The sequence below is a fragment of the Brachypodium distachyon genome, chromosome 2 (genome assembly GCF_000005505.3).
Source record: "Brachypodium distachyon strain Bd21 chromosome 2, Brachypodium_distachyon_v3.0, whole genome shotgun sequence".
Taxonomy (NCBI): Eukaryota; Viridiplantae; Streptophyta; class Magnoliopsida; order Poales; family Poaceae; genus Brachypodium; species Brachypodium distachyon.
The window spans coordinates 55,900,977-55,919,413 of NC_016132.3; the positions used below are offsets into that span (position 1 = coordinate 55,900,977).

The 18,437-nt window shown below is 48.8% G+C and overlaps 2 protein-coding genes across 2 annotated transcripts; both read left to right on the forward strand.

Annotated features, from left to right (window-relative positions):
* The first annotated feature begins 167 nt into the window (after positions 1 to 167).
* Positions 168 to 5,922, forward strand: LOC100835631 (putative leucine-rich repeat receptor-like serine/threonine-protein kinase At2g19230). The gene is made up of 13 exons (XM_003567325.3): positions 168 to 308; positions 422 to 1,220; positions 1,465 to 1,784; positions 2,798 to 2,936; positions 3,038 to 3,109; positions 3,194 to 3,265; positions 3,551 to 3,631; positions 3,706 to 3,866; positions 3,972 to 4,195; positions 4,277 to 4,403; positions 4,490 to 4,558; positions 4,869 to 5,061; positions 5,137 to 5,922. Exons 1-13 carry the CDS (start codon positions 224 to 226, stop codon positions 5,660 to 5,662), a joined length of 2,868 nt encoding a protein of 955 aa, XP_003567373.2. The 5' UTR covers positions 168 to 223; the 3' UTR covers positions 5,663 to 5,922.
* Positions 5,923 to 13,052: 7,130 nt separating this feature from the next.
* Positions 13,053 to 14,093, forward strand: LOC100827048 (BAG family molecular chaperone regulator 4). The gene has a single exon (XM_003564827.3). The coding sequence runs from the start codon at positions 13,296 to 13,298 to the stop codon at positions 13,827 to 13,829; it is 534 nt and encodes a 177-aa protein (XP_003564875.1). The 5' UTR covers positions 13,053 to 13,295; the 3' UTR covers positions 13,830 to 14,093.
* The last annotated feature ends 4,344 nt before the right edge of the window (positions 14,094 to 18,437 follow it).

Sequence of the window (18,437 nt, forward strand, 5' to 3'; positions counted from 1 at the left end):
CTGGCTACTAACCAGGGGTGGTTGCATTGCCGTTGAGGTGATCACATAATTTACGTGTCAACTGATTAGGATTAATTTGTTTATCACCAGTACGTTGGTTGCATGACTGCGAGTACTTCCGTGGAACATGTGCTTTTGTCCTAGCCAGCCTCTCCTCAGTGCATATACCTGGACAGGTTGTGGCATGTCCGCACATTGTCTGGAGCGATAAACGCGGATAGCAATGGCGGCCCAGTCGTTGTTGTTGCTGTTCTGCCTCGCCGTCGGCGTGCTTCTTGCCCGTGGCCAGAGCGCGGCCGACACCACCGGTGCTGATGTTAAACATCTCGATCTCCGTACATTGTCAATTTACCTCTCGCCGGCCGGCACCGGCAGACATGCAAATTATGTGTGTTTTGAGAGAATGCATGCATGGACACAGGTTTCATCAGCATCGACTGCGGCCTCCTGGAGCACAGCAGCTACGTGAACGAGGCCACCAAGCTGCCTTACAGCCCGGACGCCGGCTTCACCGCCGACGGCGGCACCAGCTACAACGTCTCGGCGGAGTACAACGACACTCCCTACAACAGGCTCCACCCGCAGGTCCTCAGCCTCCGGAGCTTCCCCGGCCCTCCAGGGCGGCGCGGCTGCTACACGCTCTCGTCCTTCGTGGCCGGGACGTCCAAGTACCTGATCCGGGCCACATTCCTGTACGGCAACTACGACGGGCTCAACAAGCTCCCCTTGCTCTTCGACCTCTACCTCGGCGTCAACTTCTGGAAGACCGTCAACATCTCCAAGCCCGACTTGCTGCACGTCGCCGAGGTCATCGCCTACGTCCCGGCCGACTCCGTGCAGGTATGCCTGGTGAGCACCGGCTCCGGGACGCCATTCATCTCGACGCTGGAGCTGAGGCCTCTCAAGGACACGCTGTACCCGCTGGTGAACATCACGCAGGGGCTTGTGCTCATCGGCAGATGGAACTTCGGCGGCTTGGATTTGATCAGGTACCCGGACGATCCTTACGACCGTGCTTGGGTCCCAATGAACAGGCCCGGCGAGTGGTATAACATCTCGACCATGAGTAAGGTCGCCATGGAGGTGGACGATCATCGCAAGCCCAGCTACGATGTACCCTCTGTCGTGATGCAGACCGCCGTCAAGCCTGTCAACACCACCGAGAACCTCATCTGGTTCCCGTGGGACGGCGAGCCAAACCGTGTCTACCCCATGCCTGGGTACGTATATGCTCCATAGTCTTGCAAAATCCTTCTATACTCCTGAAATTTCAGTCAAATTCTTGCATTTCCGAATGAACAATCCTAAAACAAAATAATTACTCTCTCGGTTTCATAAAGATTGGCATGGATTTGAACTAGTTCTAGTTCAAAGCCGTGCCAATTTTTATGGAACGGAGGGAGTAGTACTGTAATAGACAGATCAATAACACTACTTGTCTAACCAATTGCACTTACATCGTAGGCTCCTTCCTGTTTTGTATTTTGCGGAGCTGGAAATCCTGGACAGCAAGCACGAGCGCCTGTTCTTCATCCGTGCCCAGCGCAACAAATCGTGGGTTCTCCTAGGCGGACTGGATTACCTCAAAACCGACGTCGTCTCCCGCAATGCCCCCTACCCGTTCGTCAGCCCCCTGGAGAACTACATCACGTTAAGAGCCGCCAACGCTACAGCAGTGCGGCAGCTATTCAACAACAACTCTACAATACTGCCACCCTTCATCAACGCCGCCGAGCTTTTCACCCCCATTTCCACAGCCAACATCGGCACTGACGCTCAGGATGGTAATTACGGAATCATACTCATATTATATATACCTAGGAAAATTTTAGACCTCAATCATTTAAAAAAAATAAGCATTCGAATTCAAATCATATTATACCTAGGGAAAGAACAGCCGACTTCAAGTTCATTGTGTACATATGTATGTTCCTCTATTAGTTACCTGTGACCGCATCTTGGCTCCTTTGAGAGAGGGAGAACAACGTCCAGTATATTCCAATAGTCTCTCATTTCTAGTACCGCCTTCATCATTGTCAAAATGTCACGTCCTGCTTCACTTTATGTGAATCTGCCTTCCCTAACGTAAAATATGGTGCCTTTTCTCCTGCTCATAATGAAGGTTAGCTTATATCTTTGCCAGAAATCACTTTCAAGTAAATAAATGTATCGCCTTGGTTTAAAATTCTCAACGCCTCCAGCGCATGGTACTCCTCCATTTGTTATTGTACAAAAGGTAAACCTCAAAATAGTATATATAATTAGATCCAATAGACATCTTTACTTTTATAAAGATCTATATTGGTGACAGTCTATTCACCCTCGCCAGAGTTTACCTTTTAAGTCTTAACCCGTCAGAAAATCATGGCAGCACTCTATGCAGTAGACATGTCTCACGATGCTTTAATTGATTATATTTTGAGATAATATTATATTTTGCACAGAGTACGAGATAGATGGTAACAGAACTCACCCAATAGAAAATAATCCTTAGCAAAGCACGTGCATTTAGCTAGTAATATGGTATGACTACAACAACCCGATGTAACCTAGTACTCCCTCCGATCCATATTAGTTGTCGAAATAAAATGTATCTAAATGCTTTTTAGGCATATAGGCATCCATATTTGCGCAAATTTGAGACAATTAATATGGATCGGAGGGAGTAGTATTTTTTAAAGACAAGACAAGCTTTATTGATGTTAGTTCATTTGTATAATTATATTGATATACATAGATGCACATGAGCTGAGTATTGTGTCATTCTTTTTACTTGTGTTACTGCAAAAAAAAATAGTATCTGCCATCACTGCAATCAAGGCTAAGTATCAAATCAAGAAGAACTGGGTGGGTGACCCGTGCGCCCCGAAGACTCTTGTGTGGGATGGATTGAACTGTACCTATCCCATTTCTAGACCTCAGAGAATCACGAGCATGTAAGTGCAAATATATTTCTCTGGAAGGCATAAGGGATTAATTTGTCATACAGTGAGAACATATAATTGTCCTGTCTGAACCACTGTTCTGTCTTCTACAGAAACATGTCATTTGGCGGTTTGAGTGGTGATATATCCTCTTATTTCGCCAATCTCAAAGCTATCCAGTACCTGTGAGTATCATGTTTTAAATCCATTTTCACAATGAATTTAATAGTACAGTTCACATATTAAGTATGTCGTCATATTTATCTTAGGGACTTGTCACATAATAAATTGACTGGATCAATTCCTGATGGTCTTTCACAACTACCTTCTCTCGTGCTACTGTAAGTACTTCTGAGATAACTTGGATATCTAAACCATCTAGTACTTCTGAGATAACTTGGATATCTAAACCATCTCTCGTGCTGCCATTTATCTTTGATATCTAATATCTTAGTTACAGAGTAATCTAGGTGCTATTCATTTTTACAATTGACTATACCAAAATAATTTCTACTAATTTTATAACCAAATGCTGATTAAGCCTGTAACTTTCGATGTCATTGTGTTACTTTTGTCTATACCGACAATTTTCTTTTGACGTCAACCCCCCTGTTTGGTCCCTTCAGAGATTTGACAGGCAACGATCTTAGTGGAACGATTCCGTTTGGTCTTCTGATACGAATTCAAGATGGCAACCTAACTTTAAGGTCAATCCATGACATATGTCTCTGTCGCCATATAGTTTTCCAAGCATATGCTAATAGTTTCTTCTTTTTCACAGATATGGCCACAATCCAAACCTTTGCAGCAACAGCAGTTCTTGCCAGGCTGCGAAAAAGAACCTACACTCTAAAACATCCATCTATATCGCTGTCATAATAGTTGCAGCTGTGGTGCTAGGAGGACTAGTGGTACTACTGCTTGTCATAATAAGAAAACAAGGTGAGACTGAGAGAGACTTGGCAATAACACAGTGATTGGTCTACCTATGTAATGGTGATGCTGTCATGGCGGGTAATATTTGTCATTCTTAACTTCCTTATGAAGGACGGATAAAACCACATAATGAGGAGAGCGACGTGCAAGCACGCTCGCGGAATCGTCGGTTCACATACACCGAACTGAAGGTGATGACATCCAACTTCCACCGAGTGCTCGGTGAAGGAGGGTTTGGCCTTGTCTATGATGGCTTCTTGGAGGATGGTACTCAGGTGGCAGTCAAGCTGCGGTCTCAATCTTCCAATCAGGGTGTAAGAGAGTTCTTGACTGAGGTAATCAAGTGTATACCAAGTCACCTAGATTTGCAGATAACTTCGGACGGTGTCTAATTAATTTGTTTTCTTCTGGCTCAGGCACAAAACTTGACAGGGATTCATCACAGGAATCTAGTCACTTTGATTGGTTATTGCAAGGATGGGGAGTACATGGCCCTCGTCTATGAGTATATGTCAAAAGGAAACCTCCAAGATAAACTCAGAGGTTGGTGTTGCCACTGCCGTTTCATCTGTAGGAGCATTTGAAATTTTAATTTTCCACAAATGCTAAAAACGGACCATGTTCTGAAGGGAGAGATCACAGCGATGGATGTTTAACCTGGAGACAGAGGCTCCGCATTGCACTGGAGTCCGCACAAGGTATACGTTCTTCTGGTTTGGATCTTGTTTTCCCCACTATTTGTTCCTTTTTAGAGGAAAGGTCGCTCTGTTAAGCAATAAAGCTAACGATCGAAGTTGAGGAGATGGGAAAAAGAGAAAAAACTACACCTAGAGACCTAGACCATTCTGGGGAGTACCAAACACGAGCAGCATTCGCTCAAAATGTAGGAGTGAAACACAAACTACAAGGCCCATTTCAGGATAGATACCCGCTATTTGTTGCTTTTGATCTCTTTGTTTCACTGGATGTACCTGTGGTTTGGCCAATGTCAACGAGATGTGCATGCAGGGCTCGAGTATCTGCACAAGGCGTGTAGCCCGCCTTTCATACACCGGGATGTGAAGACGTCAAACATCCTACTGGATGCAAATCTTAAGGCTAAGGTTGCTGATTTTGGCCTGATGAAGGCCTTCAATCACGATGGCGATACCCATGTATCCACAGCTAGGGTGGTTGGCACACCAGGCTACCTAGCCCCTGAGTATGTATGATTTCTTTAATTTGTTGATAGTTCGGTTTATGGCAGCTACTCTGATGCATCACATATGCACTGCAGGTACGCAACAGCCTTGATGCTCACTGAGAAGAGCGATGTGTACAGCTTCGGCGTCGTGCTGCTGGAGGTGATCACGGGGCAGCCTCCCTTCGTGCAAATCCCTCCAACGCAGCCCACTCATATTATGAAGTGGGTGCAGCAGCGCCTTTCATCTGGCGACATCGAGGGCGTGGTGGATGCGCGTATGCAAGGCGGGTACGATGTCAACAGTGTGTGGAAGGTCACAGACCTTGCGCTCGAGTGCACGGACCGGACTCCAGAGCAGCGACCCACGATGACCCGCGTAATGGCACAGTTGCTGGAGTACCTTGAACTCGAGGAGAGCCGCAGCACCTTCTACACCAGTGCCGATGGCGACACAAATGGCATCATCTACACAGAGAGTAGCCGTGACCCCAGCTCAAGTTCAAGTATGTACGCCACCGACCAGTCCACCTCAGATGTTGCACAGAGCAGCACAACACTCAGGATGGGACCTAATTCTGGCAGGGCATCAACGGTGGATACCGGTCCTGCTGCACGATGAGGCTGGACTTTGCGGTCCATCGGAAAACCATGCCATTGTGTGTGATCAATTTCGTGCTTGTGCAATAACGGGGTTTGAAAGATTTGATTCTATCATACTTATTTTCTGAGGGATTGATTATGGATTATTAAGATGCTCATCTGAGTTGTAGCCTGTAGCTCTTTTCCTTTTGCTCCAACTACGGGTCGCTCAAGTGAGCCGTTAAGGATGTGCTTGGTATTGCCATAGATTGGATAATCATAATTTCATTTGCCCAGCCAGTTTTTATGTATTTTACTGTTTGACTGTCCACTTAAATTATAATCTGGTAAAAAGCTGCTCGGAATCGAGTAATAATGACAAAATCCGAACAAACTATAGGCATATTATAAAATAGGGGCATCGCAGCACAGTTCAGCAACCACAACCTGAGGCTAAGAAAGCAGCTCTTCCCACTTTGGCTAGGAAAGAGAGACATGGCTGCAAGGAGGAGTGACGACTGAAGCAGTCCTCGGCGGACCTGCGCACGTGGAGGAAGGTACTGCTCTTCTCCCTCCATCGCTGTGCATCCTCCTCCTCCTTTTGTTGCATGCGGGAGACTTTTGTTGCAATAACCGGATGGCTAAAAAATCATGACTTAAATCAGATCGGATGGTGCGGGAGGGAGCTGATTTGCCCCCCGGGCCATGCGACAGACGCCTATCGTGTCCCTTGTGAGTTTGTTCCTAGCTGTAGTAACCCGCGGACAACATACTAGTACGGTACTACTTACTACAAAATTTCAAGGCCTAGTTTTTTTTTCCGATGGTTGCTGCAAAGTGACGAATCACTGGGTTCCCCTTCCTAAAATTAATCACCGGATGCTCTATTTGTTCGTTAATCAAGAGAGCGTTTTAGGTTACTATTAGGAGATTGTACTTCCCTTAGATCTTGAACGATACAACATAAAAGCTTGAAGCTTCTACGGAGGATGGCAACACAAAACCAAGGGGAATATGAACTTTTTGCAGTTGTCTCTAGCACTAAACCCTTGGATCGACAGCAATACACACAGAGATCGCGCATGCACGACACTCCAAAAAACTCCAATCCCAAAGGGGTAGCCAAAGATAAATTGGACATTATTTATTTACCTTCTGTGCCTGACCAAGCCTTTGGTACATCAAAACAAACATAAAATGGGCACGAGCAAATTTTTTTTGAAAGCGGGGTGTGTATTAATTGCAACAAGAGTCATTACAAGGTTCGACACGGTCCAGAGAAACAACATCAGGAACCGAATCAGTCAACACACCCGAACTCACACCTAAACGAGCATAGGCATCAATGCCGTGAGCAGCCCCGTTAGCAGATCTCGGCGTCTTGCAGATGGAGAAATCTTGAAAGGTTCTGAGTAGGTTTACCATCTCAGCTGCCAACAAAGAGATCGGCGAGCGCCCCGTCGAGGGTAACGCGAGCTCCCGTGTGAGAGAGAGACAGTCGCTCTCAAGACAAACGGGTCCAGAGATGAGATGTTGCAGTGACCGCAGGTTGTCCCTAGCAGCCAGAGCCTCAGCTTCATCGGCGCTACGGCACTTGAAGGTGCTCGCCCAGGCAGCACCAATGGTAGAGCCGGCGTGATCGCGGAGAATGGCGCCCCAGGTGCCCGTACCCAGATCCTCGATGAAGCTGGCATCAACGTTGAGCTTTATCCATCCCAGGGGAGGCCTCGACCAAGTCACAGCCTGACGAGGAGGGCCGCTGGAAGACGCCGACAGGGGAAGAATCGGCGCCTTTCCCCGGGACGGCTTCGCACAGAGAGGATCAGCCGGTTGTGGAGGACTGAGGCCGAGGAGCAGCGAGACAGAGGCCTGAATTGGGCAGTCCCCATTGTTGAAGATGATGTTGTTTCTATGGTGCCAGGCACGCCACCAAAGCATCAGTCTTGCTCTGGTATGCTTGTCGACAGAAGCGAGATCAGCCCGTCTTTCCCACTGAATTGCAAAAGCTTTTCCGGAGGGAGCTCCCAAAAAGATCTCATGGCGGCACGAAGGGCACGTGATCGAGGACATCTCATGATATCATGGAAGCCATTTTCAGCTTCCGAGCCGCAGATCTGGCAGATGGGGAGGACATTTGGAAGCCGCCGAGCTCTGTTCTCCTGGACCGCTAGGGAATTCGTTGCCAGCTTCCATCCAAAGATTTTGATCTTCGGCTGAACATCGGTGCACCAAAGGAGGTCCCAAATTGGGCGGTTTCCATCTGGTTGGTTGCTGCCCTGTCGCAGTGTTCGGTGAGAGCCAGCCTATAAGCGCCGCGGACCAAGAAAACCCCCGTCGGTTCGTGATGCCAAGCAATTTGGTCTGTCGTTCTCGCAGCCGGGAGGGGAATGCTCAGGATTGCGTTGGCATCGGGGGGAATGCAGATGTTCCGGACGCGGTCCTCCATCCAGGTGCCAGTGTTTGGGTCGATGAGATCTGAAACCTTTATGAAACGGGATCGGTTCAGGTTGGCCGCAATTTTGAGGTTGCCCCTCGGGATCCAGTTGTCGCGCCAAATACGAATGCTGTGACCGTCGCCCACCCTCCAAATGAGGCCTTTCTTTAGCAAGTCCAGGCCATGTTCGATCCCTCTCCAACATAGCGAAGCATTTTTAATGAACGCAGTATCGATGAGGTTCCCGCTGGGAAAGTACTTGGCTTTGAGGAGGCGGGCGCAGAGGCTGTTCGGACTGGTGATCAGGCGCCAAGCCTGCCAGGCGAGAAGGGCCTGATTGAACAGACGGAAATCTCTGAAACCCAAACCGCCGTGTCTTTTCGGAAGGATGATTTTGTCCCAGGCGAGCCAATGAATTTTCATTTTGTTCTCCTCTTCGCCCCACCAAAAGTTTCGCGAGATTTGCATCAGGTCTTCACACAGTCCAGCGGGGAACTTGAAGACGCTCATAGCATACGTGGGGAGTGCCTGGAAGATCGCTTTGATCATCACCTCTTTTCCCCCAGCCGAGAGACACGAGCATTTTGAGGCATCTTCTAGGAACATGAACCAAAAGCCTGCGAAAAGAAGATCACGCTCTTAACCACATGTGTATTGACCATTTCCATTCAAATCACTAATCTACACATCAAGGTACCGTGACTCATATAATATTAAAGTATTTAAATACATTTTTCACCTTTGTATATATATACAAGTTGCAGATTGAAAAAAAAAACTGTAATCATTTGTTTTCCAGTGGAATTAGGAGCTTAGGACCAAGAACTTACAGCTTTCAGGTTGCTAACTTTCTCCTCGCATGAAACAGAGGCCCCTTGGCAATGTTGCTCATCATCTGTTCAAAGAGAACCATAAGTAATCAGTTCACAACAAAAACATTTCCCTCCACTGCTTGCATGTCAACTAGCATGCCTCACCTTTTTATTCAACGGCATCAGGTCCTTCGTTGCAATCACATTAGTTAGCAAACCACCCTCGATACAACTTCTGCAAGTAAAACTTACTCCCTCTGATCCTAAATTCTTGACTCAAGTTCGCCCAAATATGAATGTATCTATTCTTAAAAAGCATCTAGATACATTTAATATTTCGACAACAATTTAGAATCGGAGGGAGTATAAATTATCAATGTCTAAGAACTCAATGGAGAACCAATGAACCTACCAAATAAGTTGTATTAGGAAATCTGGTGTAGAAATATGTGCTACTTCTAAGATTGGTAAGTAAGCTCCCAACTTCATTGGATGAGCGAGCATGTGCAATCAATTCAGCACCCTATGTACGGGCATCGTGTTGAATTCAGCATAATTTGCCGGAGAAGTTATGGCAGAACCACCCTCCCAACATATGCAAAAAATCGAATCATATGGCTACGGCTTATGACTGACGATAACGACCATGAGCCCACTAGGACCGAACGCCCAATTCCAAACTATTTGCGGGGCGGGGGCATGAGTGCACAAGTAGGCAGTAGTAGAAGTCCAGCACAATCAGATCGGATATCAACTAGACAACTACTCGTACCTAGTGGAGGAGTCGAAGGAGACCACGGGAACTGAGGCAGCGATGGCTACGGCGGCGGCGATGGCGGGGTTGGGTTTAGGGGTCGGCGGGTGATCCTCGCCGTCACTCTCCGGCGGGTCAACGTGGTGTGGTCCGCGAGCATCATCGCCCTCGGCGGCGGCTGCTGCGTAGGCTGGGCCTGCGGCATCATCTCCGTCCGGGTCTCCAGTGAGGCGCGAGCGGGATGGGGGTTTTCTGAGCTCCGGCCTCCGGAATCCGAATGCGCTGCAGGGGTACCGGCGAACGAACTTGCAGTTGCAATACGCCGAGCCTATTCTCTCCTGTGGCCTGAGGCCTGTGGGTCTCTCGGTCCAACGGAGTGGGCCGACGCCCCGACGGCCATCGTTACGGCCTGCGTTTGTAGTGGCCCGGTTCAAAACACAGAAGCCAATTGTATGCAACTAAAAAAGCCCATTTTGTTTAAGAGCGTACAATTTCGTTTTTCACTCTAGTAGGAAACAGGGGCCCTAGCCGCCGCCGTCTTCGAGGAAGATTTCAATCTCCAGCGGTTCCCCTCGTCTCTCACGGCCAATCTGGCCTTAAAAGACAAGGGGAACCACGGATCAAAGTTTGGCATCAAGTTTTGCTACCTTTTTTGTTAGGTTTTTGTGTGCTTCTCGGTGGCGTCTTGGCGATTGAGACGCCATCGTCTAGAAGATTGGCGTCCTGGCTCCTTCATCGTTCTGGTGTAGGCATTGCAACCTATGTCATGGAGTCAGTGGTTCTCATGACACGTCTTTTCATGTTTTTGGTCTTTTTCCTCGTTGATTCATCGACGGAGAAGCAGTTTTACAGCTTGTCTTGCAAGGGGTATGACCCCGGCCATGGTGCGTTCAATGATCCTATGTTCTCACCGTTGAGGTGGGCGGCTCATGCGGCTTTTCAAAACCTCTGAGGTTAGTTCAGCTTGTGCAAGCATGGTATTCTGCAATTTTGTCAACGAATACATGGAGAAGCATCAAGATGCGAAGGATGAATCAAGAGAAGTTTACTCCGAAGGACTACAATGAAACTTTTAGTTTTGTTGAGTATCTTTGTTATCTGTGTTATTTCGTGTATCGATCTTTTGTACTTTGTCTCTTGAATCAATAAAGCCAGATCGTTGCTCTAAAAAACAAATTGGACCTGCAATTTTTCATTAGAGTCGCACGCTTAAATGGTGTAATTTTGCGTTTTCTTTTCTACTGTACAAAGTTGTCGAGATTTTCAGCTATCAATTTTTTTAATAAGATTTTGAGGCAACTAGAATTAGCAAAAGTGCAGAAAAACAGAATTGATGATGTAGCAAGAATGGGGCAAAAAATGACACCGATGACGTTTATACACTGTGTGTGATGGCTAGTTTGAACTGGGACAACAAAGAGGTGTAAATTCACTTCTGAGTTCTGACCGTTTTGTTTGTTCAAGTGATGTATTTTCTTTTTTTCAGATAAAAAAGAATGTATTAAAACTCAAGTGTCACAATCTTGAATAACCTGCTCCACCACGGACGGTGGGCCTGAACCCAGCGCTCCATTCTAGCGATGTTAGACAGCATATGACTCGCATGGTTTTGCGACCTATATCCCCTTTTACAAACTTAAACTGCCTCTCAGGAAGCTGAGATCTAATCTCACTCACAAGATGACCAAATTGGGAGTAATCCCTCCCAACGCGGCAACGCCGCGACCCGCACTGATGACCGCCAAACAGTCGGTCTCAACAATCACCGTCAAGTGATATATTTTCGTGTAGACTGACATCTGCACTGCGAAGCCCATTTGGACAGATTCTGAAACAAAACAATGGGATACTCTATTCGTTCGCTGATCAAGAGGATGCTTTCCTCTTAGTATATTACTGTTAGGAGATCGTACTTTTCCTCAGATCTCGCTCCTGGATTGATACAACCTACAAGCTTCCACGGAGGAAAACAACGCAGAACAGAAGGGAACATGCACTTTCCGCAGTTGTCTCTAGCGCTAACCCGTTCGGATCGACAGCGATACACGCATCAGAGATCGAGTACGCATGCATGACGCTCCAAAAGTACTCCAGCCCCAAAGATGGCCGCCTGCTGCCTCATCCACCGATTTCATTCTCCAACTCCTAAGTCCAAAGTCCAAACCACTCCTCTTCCAGCACCAGCAGGCAGCAGCCCCTCCTACCCGCACCTACATCGCTACCCAACCGACCGATGAAAGCGATCGGACTTCACCGTGCGCGCGCGCGCGCGCAAATCTTCTGCCTCGATCCCTCCTGTCTACGCTCTCCTGGATGCACCCGAAGAATATCAGGGTTGCGACAAAATCCGCATGATTGGACTGGTAAAGACTAAAGGACGCAGCGAGAGCGAAGGAGGAAAGAGGAGTCGCTAAAACTAATCCCCCCTACCAAATCGACACCACTGACCCCCGGCGGTTCCTGGGCAAATCATTGTGTGCATGCCTAATAAGTATTTTAAGCCAGGGGCGCTGTAGCACCAGCCGATTGACGGAATCATATCGAGCCACCGTTCGATCGCCGCCGGTTGTGCGCGGGCTCGATCTATGACTCGGCATTCTCGTCTTGGGAGTTTTAAGCCCAGAGCATGTGCTGTCCTGCGTAATATGTACGTCGTCCGGCAATCATCGGATCGTTGTCGCGTTGTTTGTTTTTCTTTCCGCAGCGACCAAATCCAAAATGTGCGCAGAGATATAGTACTCCATTATTATCCGGCTATACCTACAGGTGCGTTTCATTTCGGCTAAGCTACAAAACCGGTTTCCGATCGAATCGGCGGCAGCGGCAGTGGCAGTGTGGGGAAGCTGCTGCTGAGTCAGGTCCCTGGTCAGGTGCTGCGAATCATGCATTCCTGCGCGCGGCAGAGCAAAAGCCCACATGCTAGTACGTACCAAGATTCGTGGTCTCTAGACGTATATATTCCGGTCGACAACTATCGTGCCATTCGGACTAATCCAGTGGGCACACTCGGTTTGAACTACACCACGAATGTTTTACGTTATCACCTGCTGCCTCGATCACGTTGTAGAGCAACGATCTGGCCGGAAAAGGTTGCGCAGAATAAGACGGTAACGGGCTAACGGCACTGCCACCAGTTTGTTTGGGACGTAACCGAACAGTATAAGAAATGGCAGCAAGCAAGCGAACGGCGAAGAACCAACCAGCCGCAGGCGGCAGCTGGTGAGGCGATTCCGTCGGCCCCGCACGCAGGCAAGCCGTGTGTATGTGTGTTGCCTGCCGCCACCTCCCCATGTGCTGGCTGCCGCTTGCAACCGTCTGGCGCTACAGACAGGTGTCGTCTCCGGCGCGTCCATTGGGCTTTACACGACTTGATTAGCGATATGTTCTCTCATAAATCGATAAACAATCCCCAACTCGCCTAGTCACCCACCCCCATTTCTTTTCTCTTTCGCGCGCACGGTGGACGCGGCTCGTCCCTGTCGTGACTTAACCTCCCCCCCTCATCTCATCCCCCCTTCTTGTCTTCATCCACTCTTCTCCCCCCTTTAAATCCTCCAACACCTTTCCAGCCTTCAGCATTCGATCACCACAGACGAAGCAGAGACACAAAAAACGGCTTACAGAGCAACCACGACAGAAAGAGAGAGAGAGAGAGAGAGAGAGAGAGAGAGAGATGGTGAAGATCCCGAGCCCGAGAAGGCTGTTCAGGAGCCGCTCCTCCTCCAAGAGCACGGCGAGCAGCAACAGCAGCAGCAGCGGGAACAGCAGCAACATCGGGATCGACATCTGCGCCATGGTGGCGGAGCACGAGAAGATCGAGTGGGAGGTTCGCCCGGGCGGGATGCTGGTGCAGAAGAGGCGCTCTCCGGACGACGACGACGAATACGGCGGCGTCGAGGAGGTCATCCTGGTGCGGGTGTCCACGGGCAGCGGCGGCGCGTGGCACGACGTCTCCATCGACGCCACGGCCACCTTCGGCGACCTCAAGGTGCTGCTGTCGCTGGCCACCGGGCTGTGGCCCCGGGAGCAGCGGCTGCTGTACAGGGGCAGGGAAAGGGACGACGCCGACCACTTACACATGGCCGGCGTCCAGGACAAGGACAAGGTGCTGCTTCTGGAAGACCCGGCCGTCACGGAGAGGAAGCTCAGGTCCACCACCCTCGCGCAGCTCATGGGCGTGCCCTGCCATTCCTTCATCCAAGTTTAGAGTTTAGACCAATCCCTCCTGATTTTCTTCCTCCTTTTCCGGTTTGGCCGGGTGTTTGACAGAGTTTAATTTCGGCTGTGTTAACTGCATTTCTTTCTGGGTTTCTCTGGTTTGGTGGCCTGGATTCGGTCGGTTGAATCGAAACAAAATGTAAATTATTGTAAGGAGAGGATGACAGTGTGTTGCGAGTGTGTTCATTCTCTGCTGCTTTGCTCCATGTACATTCTTCAGATGAAGTTAGCAATACAGTTCACATTGTGCTAATCCACTTCTGTCTTTTTTTTTTCTCTTCGCATCAACTCCTACTCGCTTCCAAAAAAAACATCAATTGTACCGATGTACATCTGCTCGTTTTGAGAACCATGTACATCTGCTCTTGAAGTTGCAATTGACCTATACCGAGCCGCGGCAGGTTTACGGTCACCAAACATGTAACCGCCCCGCCCTGGAACTGCCTAACTTGGACAAAAGCTCTGTAGTAACAGAAAGGGGAATCAGAGTAGTAGCTTAATTTCTTTTAAAAAGCTACCCACCAAAGCAGAGCTAGTACTACTACTCCTTACTGACAAATCTCAGCAGAATCGAGGCAATCATGGATGGTCTGTACTCTAGGACAGTTGATAATAGCACGGTTAAGTAACAAAAAATTGAGTGTTTCCAGTTCCAGGCATTGCTGCTTCTACCGTAGTACCATTCATGCACCCCCACCTTCCCGGTGCCCTGAATTTACAGTCGCACACACGTACTAGCTGAAAAAACAATGCTATTCTCATAAGAGTCACCAACTGCCGGTGAAAAACTGAAAAGCGGTTCCCAGTTTTCAACACAACACGCGTGGCTGGATTGGCATTGCCAGGCCAGCAGAAGTAGTATGTGTTTTTTTTTAAGACCGAAGTAGCTTGACCCTCCCGATTTCATTGCTGAAACCAAGTAGACTGCAGTTGGTCACGCAACCAAATTGCCAAGTGTGCATGAGATGGGTCAGGACTCGGAACTAATCCCGGATCGGGAGACGGCGACACGGAAACTATCCATAGAAAAGTGTGAATCAAACGAAACCAGGGGATATGCATGGAGCGGGGTCGTGACTAGTGCAGCTGAGATGGCACTGTCGAGCACGCACCTGGTTCCCTGAACTCGTGCCGCGAAAAGGGAGCAGAATGCCGTGGGCGGCTCGAAGCCTTTGAATGCACGCCGGCCCGAAGAGTCTATCCGCGCCGGCCTTGCATCAGGCCTATCCTATCCGAACCGCGCATGGGCCTCGCGCTATCTGCGGCCTGCCACGGGCCACCGCGGGTCCTTGTTCGTCCCGTCCACGGCAGGTCGGCGGCCGCGTCAGCCGTGAGCGTGCATGTGCCGTGCGCGTATCCTGTCTGCTCGTTCGTGCGTTCGGCCGGCAAAACAGCGGGAGTTGCACACCGCACACCGTTTCGTTTCTGAATACGTTCCGGTCAGGGTTCTTCTTCTTTTTTTGACACGTCAGGGTTCAAAAAAATTTAGCAAACCCTTAAATCTTGGAAGCAACTAAGTTTTGAAAATTGCGAAAAATCATTTATTTTGATATTATCTTGGCCAAAATTATTGAATATAGTCAAATTTTGACAAAAGTTAATTTTTGTTTGAATCCTAATAATGTGACCCCACATGTTGGGCCTACATGGCGACACCCAATTTTCCAGCTTGGCCACAAATGAACCCCACCGAGCAAAAAAGTTTTTTTTTTGGAAATTTTGATAGGTGCCAGAAGAATACAGATATTGAAAACTAATTGCTTCGGTCAAAATGCAACTAAATTCAATGGATTCTGGTCAAGATAATACTAAAATGATTTTCGAAAATTCCTAACTTTTGGTGACCTTTTAAATTTTAGGGTTGCCCAAATTTTAAACCTGACGGAAAGAAAATTAAAGTGGAACGACCCTCACAAATGTCCCTCTCCCTGTCTCGACTCTCAAGCACAGGCACCACGAGACCACATAACTGCGAGAGCCTGTGATCTCTGTATACGAGTTTACCTATCCAAGTGTCAAGGGGAGAGCCAGAGGTGAATTCGCAGTTGTTCCGGTCTGGTCCTCGAGGGCATGGCTCGTCGTCCTCGGTAAAAGAGAGTGACGCCAAAGAGCTATAGCTTCACGAGCTACGCCCTGCACGCACGTCGTACCCCGGCTTTGCTGCCGTGGTTCGCTAGAGGTAAGCCAAAAAGTGGCTGCCTGCCTCTTGAAGTGCCGCCAAGAGCTAGACACGCGCGTACGTAGCTCCGCCGTAGTACGTCAGCTAGCGCCACTTGCTCACAAAGCTACTGGCTGCGCGCCGTTGTTTGTCCCGTGCACATACATGAAAAGCTGCACGGCGGCCGGCCGGCGGGGCGGCTTTTTCTTCGATCGACGGCTTCGCAGCGTCCCCGTTGTCCCTGTCGTTCCCGGCTTCTGGCTTTTCTTCAAAAACAAAATCAAAGGAAAGCCATGATTTTGGCTCGGTTTCAGAAAACTAAGAATTGTGACTTAGTGCTGCCAATCATCTCATGATTTCTACCCGCAGCACTGTGGAGCCTCCGAGGCAAGGCGAGAGATGGAGCCATTGGCCATCGTGGCCATGCATTGCATTGGGCCGGCCGTATATATATGGGCTGATCCGCAACGATTCGATTCGGCGATGGGTGTGTGCGTCCTGCCGCTGCGGGCAAAAGCAAAAGAAAAGCCGATGTACATAGTGGGGGGGCCTGGCCGATCGAGGAGGAGCCTCGGCTGGCCTCGAACGGACGGGGGACGATCGGGATCGCCACCAGAATGAAACTGTTGGTGCCCGGCAGGCGTGCCTGCCTCCCTTTCGGCTAATCGATCCCTTACACTGTTCCTTCTTGGCTTCCGGATCTGATGTCTGATGCTGGATGCAGCGTATAGCTGGTGTACGTACGTACGTCTTCCCCTGTTACTACTAGCATGCATTGCAGGACTAGGCGCCCGTATAGTACAGTAGCCGTATCAAACACGTACTACTCCGTAGCTGAGCTCCATGCGCCATAGTACTGTAGCACATGAACATCCTGTGAATTATTTTATCCCCTGGCTTTCCGGATAATGGCCGGAGTATAGAGCCAATCGCCTATCGGGCTACTATACAGGTGCGTCTGTTACTGTATGTGCCACTGGCACACTGCGTCTGCATGCACAGTGATGGGCTGAAATGATGAACTCTGCTTTAATCGCAGGCCTGGAATGAGCCGGAGTCTGGAGACCCTCTGTCGGCCCACAACAAATCCAGGCTTTCTCCCGCTCTCTCTTTTTCATAGCACTGCCCGCGAAGCTGCAGGATGTTTAAGAAAAATGAACCTGTAGGCTGTAGTACGTGGCTGGCTCGCCGGCCGGCAGGGAGAAGCTCCCATCTCTTCCGGAAAGGCCACGTATTTTACAATGGTTCTTAAAATAAAAACACATGCACAGCTACACGAATCCAGATTCTCAAAAAAAAAAAAGCTACACGAGTCCCGTGATAACTCGACCGAAGAGAAGGGATTCAGCGAGACAGATGCATGCATGCACGCAGCGAGACGGGAGCGTGTCAGCGTGCATGGCGTTTCGCGAACATCAGCGGGCTACACGACCACACGAGCCGAAAGCCACGCGCCAACACCCTGGGAAAATTCGACCCGACAAGTACAAAACGCATTGACAAAATTCCCAACGAATTTACGTACGTGCAGGCAGGAAGGATTTACACCTATTTTTGCGTGCTTGACCAGCTGCAAAGACACTGCTCCACACAAGCAACTACCACGCGAGCCGAGAGTACAGCGTCGTCATCATTTCTTATCTCTTGGCTGGCCGATCCAAGCTCAGATTATCTTATCTCTTGGCTGGCCGATCCAAGCTCAGATGATCAGATGGATTGATCGATCAGAGGAGAGGAGAGGCTTGCAGAAAGGCTGCTGAGCTCGCTTAAAAGGAAGCGAAGGGTGACAATACGTACAGACGGCAGCAGGCAGGGGCAGGGGCAGGCGGCGGAGATAAGTGTACGTACTGTTTTACTGTACATGTAAAAAATATACAAAGAGTATACACCTCGACAAGACCGGACACCTTCTTCTTTGCTTGCCGCACGTAAAACCCACTCTTCTTACCCGCCGGCGCGCCCACCGCCTGAACCCGCCTCCACTCTCTCTTTCTTTCCTTTGGCTTCCAACCGGGGCGCAAGATCTTCTGCGATTACTGTGCAACACTGCCCCGGCCAGCCTTGGGGACAAACTATATTTTGCTTTTTCCCACGGTGGCGCGGAGCAGAAGTTGGAGGCAAGGTGGTCAGCTCAAAAATCCAAATGGCAAAGTCAAACGAAAAAGTACTCCCTTCAATACATAAAAATTAGTGTAGCTGATTCAATACAACTTCGGAACTGATTTGAAATCAGCGGCACTTATTTTGAATGGATGAAGTAACATTCTTCACCAATGTGCCATGCATTTTCAGAAACAATTTTACGCAAATGTACGAGAGAGATGTGCTTTGTTTTCCATTTCGCCATCTTTACAAAAGTCGTTTGACCCATTGAAATGGATATTCACATTTATACATTTCATGAGTCAAATTTATAATTTTGGTATGTTTTTACGGTCC

What these genes read in the sequence shown, in the direction of transcription:
- LOC100835631 (XM_003567325.3), top strand. Translation starts at nt 224, where the DNA reads ATGGCGGCCCAGTCGTTGTTGTTGCTGTTCTGCCTCGCCGTCGGCGTG. An exon ending in TAAGAGAGTTCTTGACTGAG is followed by an intron (nt 4,196 to 4,276) that starts GTAATCAAGTGT and finishes CTTCTGGCTCAG; the next exon opens with GCACAAAACTTGACAGGGAT. An exon ending in TGCACTGGAGTCCGCACAAG is followed by an intron (nt 4,559 to 4,868) that starts GTATACGTTCTT and finishes ATGTGCATGCAG; the next exon opens with GGCTCGAGTATCTGCACAAG.
- LOC100827048 (XM_003564827.3), top strand. Translation starts at nt 13,296, where the DNA reads ATGGTGAAGATCCCGAGCCCGAGAAGGCTGTTCAGGAGCCGCTCCTCC.